We start from the raw sequence: 20,306 nt of genomic DNA on the forward strand, positions 1-20,306 counted from the left end.
GGAAGGAAAATGAAAGGAAGAGCACCAGATGGGAGAGGCAGAAAGGGGAGAAAAACTGAAATGATGGCAGAAGCATTTAGATGAATCAGGCAATGAACAAAGCGTGGAGCTAAAACTTGGATGTTTCAAACAGAAAATACATTTTTATGTTATTTTTTTTTTGTCTTGCAGAGGATTTCCTGCAGACAGCACAGGGTCCAGTGGTCAGAGGAGCCTCAGCCAGGCCTTGCCAAGGTCCAGAACAACCTGCAGCTGATAAACTGGTCTGGGAACCATTTAGTTATTGATCCAGGCAGCTAAATGATGAGAATCCCATAGCAGAGCCTGAATGAGGAGCTGTGCCAACAGCAAATTCCCCCCTCTGCTTTGCCAGCTGTTTGTGCCTTAAACCTCTCACTGGGAAGGATTCTTATGCAAGTTCACCACAGGTAAAGAAATTTCTGAAGGACTTCCAAGAGATGTAATTTTGGAGGAGAAAGTGAAAAGGAATTCACTAAAGTTGCAGACTAAAAGCAGACTTCTCTTTTTAATGAAAAATGAGGCCACACTGACCAGGGGGTGATAAATCCCATTTCTCCTCCCCCTCAGCCCTTGCTTGGAAGGTGTTCCTGCTGCCTGGTGATTCCTGCATGGATTTTGTGATCAGAGCACAGGAAGGTTTTCATCCTCAAAGAATTCCTGACCCTTTTTGTCCACGCTGCCAACAGCCTGGATGTGGCTGCATTTTCCACAGGCACCTTGTCCAGCAGGAACTGCACAGAAACTCCAAACCTGTGCCCTTGGAGTCACCTGATGACCCAAATTACCTTCCTCCCTCTCAAATGTGCTTAAATCAGACTGAGGTATAAACAGCAAAAATCAGTTTGCATAAATGGAAAGTTACTCTTGTTCTTTTCGAGCCCACGTGGAAGCAAATGCTTAAAATGTTCAGGATTTCAAGAAAATGACTCCTCTTTAATTGGAAAAATCAGGGCTTCCATCGCCCATTTTACAGTTAGAAAACCCAAAGAAATTTCTGCAAAAATGCAGCACAACAGAAATGATTACAGACAGCCAACTGCCTGGATTTAGCCTCCTCAAAACTCCTGTACTTGGAACCAAACCGAACTGAACAGGAGCAGGCGCAGTTTCCAAGCAATGGACTGGATTTCATTAAACCTCTGCAGCATGCCAGCCTGACTGGGTTTCATTAAACCTCTGCTATCAAACAGCAGCATGCCAGCCTGACTGGGTTTCATTAAACCTCTGCTATCAAACAGCAGCATGCCAGCCTGACTGGGTTTCATTAAACCTCTGCTATCAAACAGCAGCATGTCAGCCTGATTAAAGTGGAGCACAGTGCTGCCCAGCATGTGAGGGACTGACCAGCTCGTGACTTTGGCCACTTCAAAGGAGAGGAAGAGGTCCCATGAGCAGCCTGAGGAGAGTTATTCAGGGCAAGCAGTGCAAAAAGGGTGTCTTGGATCTAGAAGGACTCTTTGTGTACAGAGCACTGTGAACAAGCTTTCTTCCCTTGGCTGCTTCCAGCTGATTCCCAGCTCTTGTTTAAAGCCCATCCTTAAACACTGGTGTGGCAGAAATGTAGAAGAAGAAGAGGACAAGATAAGAGGCACCTCTGGAGTTTTTCCTTCTCTGGTTTTACCCAAAGTAGCAGAACACTCAGGAGTAAGAGCCTGAACGAGGGATGTGGGACTCCAGGGGCTCTCCAAAATGCAGTTTATTCCATCCAAGGTGTCACAGCAGTGCAGGGTGGTGGGTGACAGAGCTGTGCCCACAGCTGTCAGCTCCAGCTGCAGGCAGGCCTGCAGACCCTTTGGGTTTGGTTAGAATGCATTATTTACTTTTCTTTGCTGAGCATATTAATATAGTAGAACCAATCTATACCATGACTTTTATCTATAGCCTATCATAACTATTGTGATTACCATATTCTTGTTACTGCTCTCCAATCACTAAAAGTCAGTACATTACAGTTTCAGCTAGAAGTTGTTTTTCAGTTTTCTTGCAGTGGGAAATTCTGAGACCTTTTTTCTACTTGCCACTTCAGCAGGCTTGTTTGCCTGTGCTCTCTTCCTGCTTGGTACAAACATCTTCTTGTTTGAGGTGGGCTTATCCTGTGCTCTAGGCCATAAAACCCCTTCTCACTAACACACCCTTTGCTCCTTGGTTAGCCAGCAAGACTGGCTCAGCAATTCTTTCCTTCTCTATCAAAACTTGCTTCCATCTCTGTTCCTTCATCAGATTCTACATTCAAAAATCTTTCTGCCAGGCACACATATCTGTGAGACTTCCTTGTCAAACTCTCATCCTTCCCAACACTCTGTTTTGCAAAGAAACCTTTTTCTTCCCAGAGTAAACGAGGGCATGAGGAATTCCAGGATGTCATACTCACTCCATCATGGACGGGGGGATGGTGCAGCAGTCCTGGATGGCAGTCAGGGGTGAGGTGAGGTGGGCAGTGTAGGAGGCTTCCACCACCTGCTTGTTCCGATTCACGACGTCCAAGTAGCGGTTGAACTTCTCACGGATTTTTTTTGCCAACTGAAAAAAAAAAAAAAAAAAACACATAAGGAAGTTTAAAATCAGCCCAGTTTCTCTGTATGACCCCATTCCTTAACCAGCAATTAGAACTTGTGGTAAAGACAATTTTTTTCCTGATTTGCTTGCTGTGTACAGCCCACCCTTAAACACTGGTGTGGCAGAAATGTAGAAGGAGGAGAGGACAAGATAAGAGGCACCTTTGCAGTTTTGACTTAAATTTTTGTGGCTTAAGCAAGAAGTCAAGTAATTAATATTGGCTGTAGCAGCAAGGAGACTATGTAAGAGAATAAAATACATTTACCATCCAGCAAAGGGTGCTTCAACAGAGTTTTGCATGAGTAATAAGTGTGATTTCCATTATACAAACTTCCCTTTCCCTAAGAACTGACAGCTGGATGTGACACTGGTGCTTGCTCCAAGGCCTGACAGGGATGTGATGGAGAATAAACCAGGCCACAAGTGAATTTATTGAAGTTCTACACGTGGACACTTCAGGAAAGCCCAAATAATGGTGTTAGAACTGTACAGAACTCCTGAACTCCTGCTGCTCCAGGAGCAAAGAGCAAATCTCCCACGGATGGGAGCAGCCTCAGGATCCAAGGAACCCAAATAACCCCAAATACTGCCATGAACATTCCTCTTCATCAGGTGGATCTGTGCATTTCTCCACTCTTTCGTGGAGATCTGGCCAAAACAACCACCCCAGCTTTTGCTTTCCAGCTGCATTCCCTGCTGCTTTCCTGGGAGGCTGAGCAGTGCCTGGGGGGTTTCCTCATCGATCCAGGGCTCGCTGTGCCAGCTCACAATCCACAGCTTCAACCACAAACTGAGAAATCTCCAACTGATGCTGTACCACAGCAGCAAGAAAATAATGACAGAAGTCTTGCACCAGGGAAATTCCTCCTGAAGCCTTTGGTTGTCAGAGGGACACCTTATAAATCAGGACAAGGTTTAGAGGTGACACTGTGATTTGTAGGAGCCAGTTTTTGCTCCTTTCAGAAAGTGAAAACAGGTTGTGGCCCCTCCCATGCAATTCTCAGACCATTAAAAAAAATCACTTTGGAACTAGCAAATCGGGTACTTCAGCCCTTTTTAAAAAATACTTCTGAAAAAAATTAAAATAAAAGTAAAATGAATGATTTTTTTCTGGCAAATACTTCCAAGCTGGTGTGATCTGAGGGCTGGTGGTGCCTGTGCCCTCTGCATGCCAGGCAGATTCCAGGCACTGGGAAGGGCTGAGCCTGCTGGGACACATCCCAGGCTGCTGCAGTGTCAGTGCTGTCACAGAAGAGCTCGTTTGTGTCCCTGCATTAGGCACTTCCCAACGAGCCTGACTAATGACTGCCAGGGAAAATGAGAAAGGAAAATCTGTGGCTGCTCCTGGAGAAACGTGGCAGTGAACACAGTTATCAGGAGGTACCAGGTTTTACAAGGAACATTTACTGAGACTTTCTCTCCTGTTCTTTCACCAAAGGCAGGAATTGATGAAATGGATCAGAAATGGATCAGGCTTATTTTTGTTAATCTGCATTTTCTGCATCCCTTTCACACCAGCCAATGCTATATTTAATAATCAGCCAGACACATCCCAAATGAAAGAATCATCTCTTAAGCAACAGACAGAGGTGTTGAACAATCAGAAATACTGTTTTGCATTTCTGCAAACTCCTCCAGAGCTCAATCAGCTCCTCAGTGCACAGCACTCCTCTCTGCTGCTCCCTGCACACCCCAGACCCCACAGGGGTGAGGGAACAGTGCTGCTGCTCTTGTGCTGGCAAACAGCCCTGCATTCTCCAGATCCCTGCACTAACAAATGTCTCTCCCAGCTCCCACCACCAGGCCATGATTTACCTGGTTCTGGGGCGCAGGAGGCCTCCCTGATAACAGCACTGCTCTGCCTGCCTGCTCCAGGGAATGCTGGAGACCGTGACAGGTCTCCAAGGAGCACAGGTTTAATAGCACCCTGCTCAAATGACTTGCAGAATTACACCTAATTAGTTCTGTGGAATGATTTATTGCCAAGGCAGCAGAGGGCTGCTAATGGGTTCCTCCATGTTCGACATCCAGCACTACTAAAGTAAATTGTTCCCAGTTGTTAGGATAATAAGCTGTTGGGGAGATCTTTCGCTGGTTTCCAGTAAACTTTCTTTTTGTCTGGCTGTACCCCTCAGATGTGGAGTCTCCTGGAATTGTTTAAAGCCCACCCTTAAACACTGGTGTGGGAGAAATGTAGAAGAGGATGAGGACAAGGTAAGAGGCACGTTTGGAGTTCTGCCATCTCTGTTTTTATCCAAAGTAGCACAAAACTCTGGCTATTTTGCAAAGAATTCCTCCTTTTCTTTACAGATTAAATGACAGCACGAGGAATTCCAGAATTTCAGACTCACCCCATCATGGGGTAGGGGATGCTGCAGCAGTCATACAGCACAAATTGTTTGTGCTCTCAAACAAACACAAGCCAAGTTCCCTAAATCAAAGCACTCAGATTTGGTGTGTACAAAGTTCTCCTCTCAGGCTGGGTGAGTGAAATGCCAGGGCAAGCCAGACATTTGAATCTGAGCTTTCCCTCTTGGTTTCCCTACCTGAAACCAGGAAGAGGGGAGAGAGCTGAACTTTGCTGAGCATCATGAGCAGTCATAAAACCATCACAGGGCCCCAGAACAAAAGGCCTCTGGTTTGGAATCAGAGCTGCTCTCTGATAAATGAATGCTGCTCAAGCTGAGGGTTCGGTGTTGATGAGTTTTCACCTTCTAGGTTGAGCGATAAAAGCGCCCCACAGCCTTTGAATTTCACCCTGCTGTGCCGAGCCTAAAGATCTGACAAATCTGTTTTTCAGAAGATCCTGTACTTCAGAAGCTGACAAAAAGCAAATGCTTTGTTCCCAAACTGTGTCTCCCATGGAAAAAGCTCGGAATGGCTCAAAGTCGCTCTGTTGTTTTTCTGGAAGGGGATCCAGCGCCTCGCTCGGGGCAGGGAGTCAAGTGCGTGTCAGCAGCGAGGGATCTGAAACCTCCCAGAGCTCCAGACACCATCCCCTGCCCACAGCTGCGAGATCTGACTTTGTCTAATCTAAAGAACTCCAAAAATATTGCCCTCTGATACCAAGACAATGCTCCCAACAACCCAGACCACTTCAAAACCAGCAAACCCAACAAAGTCACCGAGGGCAAGGCGATCCAAAAATAATTTTCCATTGAAAATTTCTTCAAAGGAATGAACTGTGATAAGAAACTGAGGGTAAAACACCAATGAAATACTAGAAACAAACGGTTCTAATTAATCAAATTGAGAAGCATTGCCCAGATGAAGCTTAACAAAACAAACCTTTCTCCCATAGCTGGGCTTCTCTTCCCTCCCCAACTTTATTCCCCTTGCTGGGTGATGGAGCCTGTCACAGTCAAAGCTGCAGGCTTAAATCACCTTCTCCTCTTTCTAAATAAAAACCTGAAGTTTTTATCCAGCACATACCCTGCTTTTTTTAACCTGCCTGGAGCTGGAGAGCTGCTGGATGCTGATGGATGCCAGACCCACAAAACCTCCAAAGTAGAGAAAGAGAGATAACAAATAATGAAAGGACAGAAGACTGAACCATGAAACCATGCTTACATAATTGCTGAAGTATTTTTAAGGCAAAATGGAAAACTGTGCCCTCAGTCAGGCCCAGGAAAGGGGCAGGGGTGTCCCACACCTGGGTGGGTACCAGGTGTGACAGACATTTCCTGCTCCCACAGAAATGCTCCAAATTCACCCCTTTGAATGGAGACTGAAATAAACCTGGATACCTTGAGATTGACATAAAATATTCTTATCCCACACAAAGTGCTCTTTGCCTCATCTCAGAAACAACAGCAAGGGGAAGCCTCTGTGGGCATTTTTGAGATTTCTGTGTTTTCTCCTTGATTTTAATAAACAAAACAATGAGCAGGGAGTGCTCTCTGTGAACAATGCAGCCATTAGCCCTGTTTTCCCTGGATTTCCTCTGGCAGCTGACACGCAGCCAAAGCCCCTGGGTTTGCAGACAGGTTGGACTGTAACACCTGTTTCTATTACTGCAGCACCCCTGGGTAATGCACTTCAATTGTCACCATCTCCACTGACAACCTTTCATCACAACATCACTGAGCTCCTCTAATTTTCCCAGAGACATTTCCCTCATTTGCATCCTTCCCTGGAGCTTTCTTTTAAAGCTTCTTCCCCTCAAAGCTCCAAAGCTTCCCTTTGCAGGGAGCTCTGAGGGAAAGCAGAGCTCCGAGGTGAGGTTTTATTTCTGGCTGTAGCTTGAAAGCCAAGGTGTGTTTCATGTTTCCAAGCCTGTATATAAAATATGCATCAGTGGGGTTGACAGGCAGGGATGCCAGGACGGACTCACAGACAGGGATTTGACACTGTCAAGCTCCTTGGAAAGGATGGCTTACACATGGAAGAGCTGAGTTAGAATTCTGAGGTTTAAATTTCCTCTGTAAACCAGAAAAATCTGGGAAAAAAGCACCTCTCTCCAACACCTACCAGGCATTCATCCTGCTGCTGTATCACAACTGTGCATCCACAGGTTCCTGATCTAGGAAACTTTTAATGTTATTTATTTTAAATAACACATGGCTCTTGAAGCAACCACTGGTTTCATACTAGCCCTGAAGAGCAAGAGGTCAGCAGGGACATGGCTCAAGGAAGGATCACAGAATCCCCTCCAGCTCCATCCCACACCTCTGTTTTAAAGGATTCTAACCATTCATGGAATCCTGGAATGCTTTGGGTTGGGAGGGACCTCAAGGGTCATCCTGTTCCACCCCATCATGGGCAGGGACACCTCCCACTGTGCCAGGGTGCTCCCACCTGGCCTTGGGCACTGCCAGGGGCATCCACAGCTTCTGTGGCCTCCCCACCCTCACAGAGAGGAATTTCTCCCTAAAATCCCATCTAAACCTCCCCTGTTTCCATTCAAGTCCCTTCTCCCTTGTGGAAAGTCCCCGTTCCTGCTTCTCTGCACGACACTGGGAATATATTTCATTATTGCCCCCAGGATGCAGGAAACCACTTCCCAATGTGCATTTTGTCACGGAAACCAGCACTCATTTGAGGTTTTCTACTGGCCAGTACCTTTGGCAAAGCTTCCCAAGACTAATTCCAAGGAAGATGTTAAACAGGATGCACAGCAAAACCTAGAGAGAGGTCCCAGTTCCTGAATCATTCTGGAAGTACATTAAACCCACAATAATTGCCTTTTATTGTGAGGCTCACAATTCATTCATGTGTGTGAACACACCACTTCTCACAGCCAGGGAACATGCTAAATGCAATTTTTTCAGCACCTTTCAGATCTATTTCCTCCCCAAAGCTTTCTTTGCCCAGTCCAAAACCAAGCAAACTAAAAATCCAACCCAGTGGCAGCATGGTCTGAGCTTTTCAAGCCTTTTCTCCTCAAAGTTGGTAAATCTGCTCCTGCTTGAGAGCATTTCAGCCCCTCTCCTGCGTGGAGCCCGGATCCCTGCTCTCCACATCATGGAAAGCAGATGTCTGGCAGGACACTGAGCACACTCTGACTTCCCTGAACTCAGCTAATGCAGATTTTCCCCTCATAAAACTCCTCCTGTCCCACTTTATTGACATCACCAACTCACAGCACTGCACTCTCATATCCTATGAGAGCTCTCTGATACTGAAATAACTCCCAGGGAAGGGATCCAAGTTAGTTTTGGCCATTGCCATCCCATTTTTAATGACCTGCTCAAAGCAGAAAAGGTTTTATCTCTCAGGTACAACAGTAATTCTGTAACTGCAGACCTTAAAAGTGTAACCAGTCCAGTGCTGAGAGGTAAAACTGCTCCTTGTGTGGCACGAAGAAAGTATTGAACAGTCAGGCCTGAAGGCCAACAGCTGGAATCTTTCACTTTTTCAATAAACTGAGAGTCATTATTTACATGGTTTGGTACAAAAACCCACCACCCCCACAACAATTCAGTGCTCTGCCAAAAAAAAAGAAAAAAAATCCCAGCTGACATAAAAGTGTCATTGATTGCCTTTGGATATCAGTTGCTACAAAAGTGTTAATGAATGAGCAAAGCAGGAATGAGATTTCTCTGGCAGGGGGTTTCATCTGCTTACATTTGTTTGCCTTTGCTCAAGATGATCCCATTCAATGTCCTACTCTTATAAAATCCAGGTTCTGTTGCTGGGGATTCATTAGGGCTAAAAGATCTGGTTATTAATGAACCAGGAGTGCTCAATTATTCTTCCACCCACTTCACTGCAGAGCTTTTAAGCACAGTAATTACACTTTAGCAGAGCCCCGTTTTCTGCCCTGACAGCCCCAAATCCATCACCCCACCTCCAGTGTTTGGACAGCTCTTGAAATCCACTTGGGGTGAACACAGACATCTGCTCTGGGAAACAAGGACTGTCTTTTCCGCAGTGGAGAATCCCTAGTCAGGACTTCAAAGAAGTTTTAATCCAGTTTCTTGGTTTCCCAAAAACAGTTTTGCCTTTCAAAAGCCATCTGATCCATCTGATCCAGCCCACATGGCCCTGCTGTGGTGCACAGACCACCCAGAAACACTCCTGGAAATGCTGCTGCCCTCCAGAGCACAGAGCCCCAGAGCCCATCCTGAGGGATGCTGGGATGGTTTGGGATTTTAATTGCTAAACTCAGGTGACAATTACATCCCCATGGCCCCTCTGCTTGCAAGCACCCACCTGGGCATGCCAAAACCTCCAAACAGCTGGGAAGGGGCTGGAGCCCCAGGAGAGGCTGAGGGGGCTGGGAAGGGGCTGGAGAATTCCTGAGGGAGCTGGGAAAGGACTCAGCCTGGAGCAAAGGAGGTTCAGGGGGCCCTTGTGGCTCTGCACAGCTCCTGCCAGGAGGGGACAGCCGGGGGGGTCGGGCTGTGCTCCAGGGAACAGGGACAGGAGGAGAGGGAACAGCCCCAGGCTGGGCCAGGGGAGCTCAGGGTGGATATTTGGGAAAATTCTCCACAGAAAGGGTTCTCCAGCCCTGGAACAGCTGCCCAGGAGTGCCCATCCCTGCAAGGATTTAAAATCCATGTGGATGTGGCACTTGGGGACACGAGGTGGCCTTGGCAGTGCTGGACTCGATGGTCTTAATTTCCAACCTAAAAGTTCCTCATGATCCCACTTGAGCCAGCTCTGCTTTGACTTTTCCCTCAGTAAAACAATTAGAGAAGACTGGAAATGCCACCGTTTCCAGGAAGCACACAACCTGGAGTGTAAATGATTTCTGTATTCCAGGAGCAGCCTGAACCCACATGGACATGCCATGCTCTGGGAAACCACAGTGGGGCTTCCTGCAGAGCTGGACTGAGCTCCCTCTGCCCCAGGGAAAGCCCTGCCCTGAGGAGCTTCTGGTTTCTCTGAACATTAAAACTGGTTTGATAGGGGTCTAGGGAGGTCAGGTTACTCCTGGATGTTGAGCAAGTCCATGCTCAGACTGGCAAGAAAAGCTGGTTCTTTGTTCCTTTTCTTTGACCAAAACCCATCACCTTTACCACAAACTTAACTGGGACTTTAATGTCTGAAAGGATAAAACATGACCTGCTTGATCTGTTTGAAAACTGATCCAAAATTAATTTTAAAAATATACACATGTATTAAAATGCAAGCTGCCCATGCATTACCTCAGTGATAAATGTTGAAATGTGCTCCTGTAAAACCCCACAAAATTACAAGCACCCCTCAACCCCACCTATGGTGCAGCAGGCAGGAGCTGTCCCACACTTCCACATCATAACAATATGAATGGGTTTACTTTGAATTTGAAATTTAACAAGAGACCCTTCCAACATGAAAGCCTGACAATCAATGGGAGCTCCTTCAGGAGGGCCCTTTTGTTTCCACGGGACAGCCCCACCCTAAGCAGGTGGAAAAGCTCTGCAAAATCCTCAAAAGCATCATCAGCACACGCACCCACCCCCAGTTCCATCCTGTTCCTGGCTGTGATCTGAGCCTAGCAAGGGGCCACAAATGCAGACAGAAAGAATTCCCTGAGCTGACTCTGCCACTGGAGGTGGAGGGGCTGGGACTCACCTGCTGAACTTCGCTTTCTCCATTTGAGATTTTCTCCGTGTACACGAAGGAGTTGAATATCCTCTGCAAGAAAAACCAGAGAGGAAGTGTGAGAGGCTCTTCTGTCACCAGTGTCCCAGGAAAGCAGCTCCAAGGGGTGGGTGGGTGAGGAAATGGGGGCAGAGAAGGGCCTGGGGACTCTCCCAGCGCCAGGCTTCCCAAGGGAATCACGGCTCCATGTGGATCTGCAGGCAGAGGCTGACTTTGGAAGGCAAAGACACAACAGGGTTTTTTCCCCAACATCTGTTTATTTACCAAACTGACCTAAGGTGCTAAAAACAGTTCCACGTGCAAACCATGACCCTTCTTTAGCTAAACATTCCACTCAATATAACTACGTTTAAAAGCACTTGTTTCCAACTAAAACAGGAGAGGCTGGGAGCCAAATTCAGACAAAAGTAATATGGGGAAAAGAGAGGAGTGAGACCCAAATTGAACACAACCAGATCAACCTCATCAATAGCAAAAAAAAAAAGCAACAGAAGATAGAAGTGAGAGCTGTGTCCTCCTGTGTGTGGGAAGCTCAGTTCCCAGGGGGACAGGTGACAGCCACGCCGCCATCCCTGTTTACAGACACAGAGGAAAAAACACCCAGCACCGTGTCACATTCTGCCTCCAGGCTGAAAAATAAGGCTGGAAAGATTTGGGGTTCCACCAAGAGCATTGCTAAAAGGTTTGCCCGATCATCTGAGCTTCTCTTCCAAGATTTCTCACTGCCAAGGGCAGCTCTCCCCTTGGGGACAGTGGGGCTGCTCCCATGGAAAATGTACAATATCTCCAAAATATTCCTTTGCTCTCTTAACAGCAATCAGTGGTAACAACAGCCGTATTAGCAATAAATGGAGGCAATTTAGGCTGCTAAGACATTTCTCCAGGGGAGCTGGGGTTTCACAGAGGGGATGGATCCCAGTTCTGCCAGTGCTGAGTCACACACCACATCTGGCCAAGGACAGGGATTCCTAAACACCCTGGATCGCATTATCAGCACTAACAACTGCAATTACTAAAAAGTTTCAATTTCATCCAAATTCATCTCCCTGACAACTCTTGGAGTCCACAGTTCCAAGTGTTTTTTTTTTTGATGCAGGTTCAGCTGATTCCCTCCCAGCAGTTACAGGCAGCAAAACCAGCCCGGAAAATCCTTTGGTGTGCTCCCCATCATCACTTCCCCTTATCCCTCTCCCTCCTGAGGACTTGAGGAATTTCAAAAATGTGAATTCTTCATTCTGAAGAAGCATTTGGAAGGGCAGCAATAAATCTCTTTGGCTCACAAGGCTCAGAGAGCCAAGAAAGGGGGGAGCAGGGAAGGGGAAAAAAAGGTTTCTACTCTTAAAAGCTGCCTGTACATCGAGACTTCATCGAGACCTTTGTTTAAAGTTCTGCTTGGGTACTTTAACTACAAACACGTTGGCTTTTTTCTTCCCTCCCTCACCAGATGAAAAGATAACTTTAACATCAGAAGGAAATACATTAAAGCGTGTCATTTTGATGCAAAATGTTTTAAATGAGTTGAATTTTTTCTGTCCACGCGGCGCTTAGTGTGCAGACATCAAAAGGAACGAGGAGGAAATCAACTGTCAGCTCCTGAGAATGGAGCTTTCTGTCCCTAACACAAAGCTGACCCTTCTTCCACCCTTCTCACATGGAGCCCATTTATGAACTTGCAAAATAATGCCAAAGAACATCACCCCATGGTTATGTAACAGTCACAATGCCAGCAGGAATTTATTTGGCTCGGGTTTAACCTATTTTGCTTGACTTTGAATTAGTTAATTTCTTTAAAATGCTCTGGTATATTCTGTTGCTTTAATTAAAAGCACTGTGCATGGCTGAGGGGGGGAGCAGGAATTCCTCAGTCCAACTAAACACACATAATGAGTAAACCAACAGTAAAAATCGAGTAAGGATTGAGAATCCAACCCCAAGGCTACACATGAACTGCTCAGCCCCTGCCTGGGTCCAGTCCCTACTCGGGATATCTGCTGCCTATTCAAGAATTCCTGGGCACAATTCCACCCTAGGGGGAAAAAAACATCTTTAAGCTAATTTCACTGACTTAAAAGTGCCCTAACTCTAACCAGAAAATCAGAGCTAAGTGGCAACCTCAAATGAAGTGGAGGGAACTTCAGAGAGCGGAGAGAAAGTCAGCCCCACACACAACCTCAGGAAAACAGTCTAAATATTTAGGAGAACTTGCCCTGCAGTTTACACAGCCCATTAGCATCTGTACTTCATTCTCCCCACCCCTCTTGTTTCATTGGCTCTGTGGAGCAGATGGCAGCAGGCTCAGCTCCCTCACAGAACAACCCCACACGTGTTCAAGGAGATGCTTGCCCGGCGCTCTTTGCCATCACCCATCAGCACTCGCCCTGCCAACGTGGGAAGGCTCTGCTGGATCAGCATCTGGATCAGCACCAACCTCTGCTCTGGATCAGCACCCAGCCTTTCTCCTCATTCGGTGTCCATCCTCTGCTCTGGATCAGCACCCAGCCTTTCCCCTGGATCAGTATCCAGCCTTTCCCCTAGATCAGCATCCAGCCTTTCCTCTCATTCAGTATCCATCCTCTGCTCTGGATCAGCATCCAGCCTTTGCTCTGGATCAGCATCCAGCCCTTCCCCTCATTCAGTATCCATCCTCTGCTCTGGATCAGCATCCAGCTCTTCCCCAGCCTGCATCCAGCCTTTCCTCTGGATCAGCACCCAGCCCTTCCCCTCATTCAGTATCCATCCTCTGCTCTGGATCAGCGCCCAGCCTTTCCCCTCATTCAGTATCCATCCTCTGCTCTGGATCAGCACCCAGCCTTTCCCCTCATTCAGTATCCATCCTCTGCTCTGGATCAGCGCCCAGCCTTTCCCCTCATTCAGTGTCCATCCTCTGCTCTGGATCAGCACCCAGCCTTTCTCCTCCTTGGATCAGCATCCAACCCTTTCCCAACTCAGCACCCAGCCTTTGCTCTGGTTCAGTATCCAACATTTCCCCTCATTCAGCATCCAACCCTTTCCCAACTCAGCACCCAGCCTTTGCTCTGGATCAGCACCCAGCCTTCCCCTGGATCAGGATCCATCCCTTGCCCTGGTTCAGCCTCTTCCCTTGCCCTGCTCCTCCCCCAGCCATGGAATATCTCCATCCCCACCATCACGCCCAAAATCCCAGCAGACACATCCTCAAGCCCTCAAATGCCAACTTATTTCCTTCATTTGCCTTTGTATGCAGTAATTAACTGGGAAAAACCCCTTTAGTTTTACATCCAGGTGGAACTATCCCAGTGCTGTGACTGCAGCAATGTCTACTTTCCAATACTAAAAAATTAGTGCTGGAGAGTTTGATTCATCCTGACACTTTCCACAACAGCAAGAGGACAAGTGCAAAGAGCCTGAAGTTGAGACAGGAGATTAAAGTTTGATACTAGCAAATTTTTTTCATTGTTTTTGGGGTCAGGCATGGGGATAGGTTGCTCCGGGTGCTGCTGGAGTCCCCATCCCTGAAGAGTTCTGGATCTGGGAGATGTGGTTTAATGTTCCAGTAGGGGTGGGGAAACAGCTGGACCTGATGATGTTAAAGGTCTCTTCCAACCCTGATGATTTTCTAATTGTACCATTTCAAAGCTTATTCTAATCTTCCTAAAGATTCCTTTGGGATTATTCACACGCTGGAGAGCAACAGCACTTGCCTGGCTGTACCTGCAGCCCTCTGCTCAGGTTTAGGCTCAGTGCTGCTGCCAGGGGCTGAGCACAAAGCCCTGAACCATCCCCAGGGCCTCTGGCAACACCCAAATCCTGGGCACATCACTGCTGCTCCAAACCCTCCCCAGCCCTCCTGCCTGGCCACACAAACACAAGCCCAGACAGAGAAAACCCTGGGATCTGCAGGGATCCATGACAGCTCAGGAAAGCTGGGAGATGTGGCCCTGTGAGCCTGCAGGGAGCCCTGAGGAAGCTGAGGTTTGTTTTCCAAACACACATTCCCAGAGTATCCCACTCTGGCTTTCCCAAACTCTTGAAGTACCTGGCTGGGTCAAAGCACCTGCAGCTTCCCAGGGAATTCTTCTGTGGTACCTCCATACATCCTTCAATGACTCCAGCTGCCTGGACAGCAGGACAAGTACTTGATAAGAGAGAAATCAGGAAGGAATGAGGAATTCAGGAGCAGGGGGCTGGGACAGGGAGGATTTGGGCCACCAGCATCTAATGCCAGGCACAGGTGGGGTCTGACAGTGATGGATGGGCCCAGCACCCCACCCACATCTCAGGCTGGGATGGAGTCAGGTTTCCCACCAAGCCAGAGATAAGCTGGAGTTTAGCTCTGTGGTGTCCCAAAAAATCCTTTTACTTGAGAGACTTTTATCTGAAACTGAAGGAAACTCAGTTTTAAATCCGGGAGAAGACTCTAAACCAAGCACAGCATAAAAAGTAAAATGCTAACTGGCTCATTCCCTCAGGATGAAAATGCACTGCAGTGAGAAAAACACTTCCAAAATCCCCAGTCTGACTGTCAGCACAGCATCAGAACAAACAGGAAAATCCAGCACCCCCAAATCTCCAAGGCCCCCAACCAAACATGGGCACCAGCTGCCCTGCAGAGCACTCAACCATTTGCACATCACTCTATTTGCCAGACAAGGCACGAATCCATCTCCCTGACAACAAAAATAACATTTTTTTGAGACAAAGAGAACGAGGGAAAACAAACACAGGATTAGTAAAGTAGCCACTGAGCTGTAAATATATCAAAGCTGCTTCACCATCCATACAAGCCATTTAAAAAACCAAAAAGACCCCAAAAAAACCCAAACCACCCTCCTTTCTGCAGGTTTAGGGCACGGACTGCTGTTAGCTGTCATGTGTGGGTAAGGACTCCATGACAAAAACCAATAATATTTAAAAAGTTACGCAGAACAATGAAATGTAGGTGTGTAAAACACGGGCAGAATCAGCTCAGCAGGGCTGTGGTACTCTCTAAACTTCAAGCAGCCCCTAACCAGGGTCTGCTTCCTACTTGAAAGGTTAATGTTTTAAAAAGTGGTGAGCCAACAAATATCCAACAAATCCTTTTCCTGGTGGAGCTCACCCCGTGAGGTTGTTTTCAGGGAAACCTGCGGCTTCTGCCTGGAGTTTATTTTTGCAGTGTCTGAAGCCATCTCGTGTTCTGTTTTGTTACCATTTTCTAAAACCAAGGAACATTCACTGGAGACTTCCCAGGAGATCAGGGACACGCTCTGTGCTTTCCTCCAGGAATTTCCAGTGAGACACGGAAGAAGCTGAAGTGAATTAGAGGAAAACCCAGGGAAAGGCAAATCCAGAGGGATGGGAGCACCGAGGGCAGCAGCTACAGACCTGAAAGGAATATCCCAGCACCACCCCTCAAATGCCTTCCTCCTCCTGTGGGTTTGGAAAAAAAAGCATGTTTTCAGAAGGGTTTTAACTAATTAATGCTCTTTCTCATTACATTATTTATGGAGCAGCCACAGACACCTGAGTCAGAGAGAAAAGCGATGCTGAGCTCAGCTCAGGCCCTGCCTTCTCTTGGAAATTAAAACTTTCCTAATTCATTTTTCTAATTAATTCACTTTTCTAACCAATTGTTTTAATTAATCATCAGCAGTGTGATTTCCACTTTAGCCAGCATGTAGCTACCTTTCTTCTCAGACTCACATTATTGGAGTTTGATTGGAAAATTGCTGAAATTTGAAGTTTTGCTGAACTAACCCTAATAAGCCTCAACGAGGCTGAGAACTGGACACCTAAAATGCAGATTTTATATCCCTCCAAGGAAATGCTGCAGAAAGCAGAAGGTAATAAGGAGCCTAACAAAGACAATCAGCATGGACTGTAAACTCCATGTTTGGGAAAATTATACTAAAAATATACTAAAAATACTGAAAAATGTGGATTAATTAACACGAGAACTGAGAAATCAATAACCATCAGAGGGTAAAACACTAATTAATAAAGAGAATTATGTGAGTTAGAACCAGTGAACATTGCAGGCTCCTAACACACCTCTGGGTGCACACATTCCCCAGTATTTAAGATTTTAAGTGGGAAAACATCATCTCCCTTCCCATTTTTTAATTTCATGAAGATTGCTCATCGAGTCCCTATTTGGGATTTATCCCAAATTTTGAGTCTTATCCCTACAAGGCTCAAGCTCCCACCACCCTCCACCAGGTGCCCATCACATTTCTGCAGCAGTGTCACATACTCTGGGCAACACAGGAGAGCTGGGACTCAACTTTGACCTTAATTTTGATGGCCAAAAGCATCTCATTTTTATATTTATATATAAATATATACAGTTCACATTTCTGTATCAGCTGTGGGGGGTAAAACCCCGTGGGATCATTTCAGGCCTCAGAGGGGAGATGGGGAGCAGGCACAACACTGAAAAGGAGCAAAGGAGAGCACAATCCTCATTAATTTGTTTCCTTGGAAAACTCTGGGCATTTGCAAGGAGAGAAAACTCTGGAAAACTGAGTAAGTGCCAAAAAATGCAACCAGGAACCAGCAGGTTTTTGGGGTTTTTTTTGTCCTTTTTTTCAAGGGAGCAGAGAAGAGGAAGGGGAAAAGGGTGAGAGGGGAAAATACCCCAAGAAAATGAGTTGCACATGTTCAAGAGATTATTCATTTAGCCAATGTAACTTGACTAAGGTTATTCTCCTGACAATGTGTATGGCAGAAAAAAAGAAAGTCATGCTACCCAGCCCTTAAAACACAAAGCAGATGGGCTTCTCAATGGCACTGGATTTCTTTTCCCTGCCATTATTCCTCATTCCAGCCTCCAGGACGTAAAACTTAAATAATTTTTATGGTTTTTTTTCAGATTGAGAACATTTTGATTAGTGAGCTCTTTTCACCTTACTGCATCTCGTTGCTCCTTTTCCTTTTAAAAGAACCTAAAATTGAGCATTTCAAAGGAGCAAAATTGACCAGAGCCTTCATTCAATTGGGAGAACTCTGGGTTTCAGTTTTCTGGTTTGCTTTCAAACTCATGCCAAAACGACTCAAAACTGGGACAACGTTAAGCAGGAGCCCAAGACTTGTAAATAGCTGCAATCCTAGAGCCAGAAGGGTTTGATACCACTTGAAGTGTAATTACTGTGCTTGTCCAGTTTGTTCATAATTCAACGTACAGCAAGTCTGCAGGAAAAAAAACCATGGATCAACTGATGTAACATTCCAGGCAGGACTGTGTAATTTTACAGTAAAGTCAGGAAAAAATCCCAAAGCACAAAGGGACAGACACACCAAGAGAAGTGATTTTTCCCTCACCAGTTTTACATAATTCAGGATTTTGCTTGGAGAAATGCTGCAGCACGGGAACTGTAAAAAAACAATACCCAAGCAGACAACCTTAAATCCAGGGATTTAAAGACCATAAATCACAGGGCTGAACTTCTGTGCATGAAATGAATGGGCTGATGGCAACCTAATTACAGAAATGTTTGCTTTAAATGTCCAAGAGTATAATTTTTCAGGATCTCTCAGCAGGAAACCATCAGCATCCACAGGATAAATGTCCCAAAAGCCTTCCCTACAACCCCTCTGGAACGGGAGCTGTCTCCCAGTGCCTGCCCTTGGAGAGACACCCACCTTTAAAGTTGTAACACAAACTGCAGTCCACGTGCAGGTTCTTGCACCAAAACAGCCAGACTTTTGTCAAGAGATAAATAATTTATGAGCAGTAACCTGAAAAATGCTGGCAGGACATAATTATCTCCCCGTGAGCCAGTGTCTGCAATAAAAACCACAAGGCTGCTCTCATTTATAGTATTAGTTGTATTAATAAGTGCAGAAGTTTTAAGGTCACCTGCTTAAATACCTCATCTGCATCATTTTTATATGATATTTGTATATTTGACTATTTGTACATTAATTATATTTGATATAATCCCCACCCTTCCCTTCCTGAGCAGAAACGAGGGGGTGCAAATCTGTGCCACTTTAAATTCCCAGGCTGAATCTCTCACTTGAAATTTAAAAGAACTTTAAAAAACAACTCGGGAAGATAAAACACTTTGCATTAATCATGTCAATCACTCCCCGGGTGTAAAGTTATTCTCCAATAAAAAATTCCATTCCAAAGTGACTCCAGACACAGCAGGAGAGGTGTCCTGGCCAGGCAGGGCCTGAGGAGCTCAGCAGGTCTGGGGCCACCTCAGCTGCCCTGCAGCTCCCTGGGGACACGAGGCCAGCCCAGGGCTGTGACCCCACCTTTAGAAGGGGGGTCAGTCCCAAACACTTCCAGAAGCAGAGCAGAGGCCATTTAAGCTGCACTGGTCTGACCTCGGGATTTGAAATCCCCCGGGAGGCTCTGTGGGCTCCAGGAAACACCATTTTGCCACACTCCAGTGCTAATGAAAAGGGAATCACTCATCCACCAGCACTGGAAATGGGTTATTTTCCCCTCTGCTCCCAAAACAGGGGAGGAATGAACTCAGACGTTGAGCACAGTGATGGATCTGACATCTTGGCATTCCATGGGCCAGAATTCCACCTGGAACCACTGGTGCCTTCTTGGGGCTACCTAAAAACAGAGGCCAGACAAAATTAAGGGAATAAAAGGTGGCTATATTTTTTGAGGGGCCTTCAAGTTTAATCATAACTTTGATGGCCAAAAGCAGTCAACATTTATATATCAGCTGTGGGAGGTAAAATCCCATGGGATCATTTCAGGCCCCAGAGGGGAGACGAGGAGGAGGCACGAGATGGAAAAGGAGCAAAGTAAAGCAAAATTCTTATACATTTGTTTCCTTGGAAAAATCAGGTACCTTTAGGGCAGACAAAGCCCCCCAGGGGCTGCACCCAAAATGGACCATGGGTCAGGGGTTTTCACACTTTTACAAGTTTGGCTCATTTGCATATTGGGGGTCAATGTGCCAATTACAGCTTCAGCTAATGAAGTCGTTCACCCCAAGTCTGCACCCCCAGATCACTTTTGTTTCCATTTCTCAGGTCCTTCAGGTACATCTTGGGCAGACAAAGCCCATCCAGGGCTACACCCAACATGGACCATGGGTCACAGGTTTTTATATCTTTGTAAGTTTGGCCCATTTTCATATTAATGTTCCAATTACAGCTTCAGGTAACGAAGTCATTCACCCCCAGTCTGCTGCCCCAAGTCACTTTTGTTTCCATCCCTGGGCCCTGAGGCAGTGAGGAGTCCCTGACTGCCAGGCCTGGAGAGGAATTGCTGTGTCTGCCCCAAATGGGACAGCAGCAGCTCCCACTGACTGAGGAGTTCAGAGCTCTGCACTAAAGAACTGCAGGATCACAAATACAGAAAAACAGGAAAGCCAAAATCCCAAGGCATCACCACCAACACCCTCCACACACTGACAGCACTGACAAACTGCATCCTGCAGCCCAAAAAAACAACAGGCAGGTGCAAAGTAGCAAAAAATTCCAGGGTAAGTAAAGCAAAGAAGGTGATCCCTGGAAGGAAGTGCTCAAGCACCGTTCCAAGGTGCTGAGCTGTCTCACAGCACCCAGAGGTCCCCACAGCCCCTGGGACTGTTCCTCCCTCATTTTTCCAGGGAGCTGTGGCCCAGCACAAAAAAAATTCCCATTACCAAAAGCTTGGGAATGCTCACTGGGAGCTGCTGAACTTCTCCCTCGTGTTGAACTCATTATCTCGGGACACAGGAGGAGGCAGAGCAGCCCTCAGAAAACAAATGTAATCTCCTGGAAAG

At 46.4% G+C, this 20,306-nt stretch overlaps 1 protein-coding gene across 1 annotated transcript in view; it reads right to left on the reverse strand.

The window, feature by feature from the left end:
* CACHD1 (cache domain containing 1) overlaps nt 1-20,306 on the reverse strand; it is a 96,591-nt gene that overhangs the window by 54,879 nt on the left and 21,406 nt on the right. Inside the window, exons 2-3 of the mRNA XM_059853613.1 lie at nt 10,579-10,641; nt 2,393-2,541 (exon numbers count right to left, since the gene is read on the reverse strand). Coding sequence (XP_059709596.1) covers nt 2,393-2,541; nt 10,579-10,641 — 212 coding nt within the window. The remainder of the gene's footprint in view (nt 1-2,392; nt 2,542-10,578; nt 10,642-20,306) is intronic.

The sequence above is a fragment of the Haemorhous mexicanus genome, chromosome 9 (genome assembly GCF_027477595.1).
Source record: "Haemorhous mexicanus isolate bHaeMex1 chromosome 9, bHaeMex1.pri, whole genome shotgun sequence".
Classification (NCBI taxonomy): domain Eukaryota; kingdom Metazoa; phylum Chordata; class Aves; order Passeriformes; family Fringillidae; genus Haemorhous; species Haemorhous mexicanus.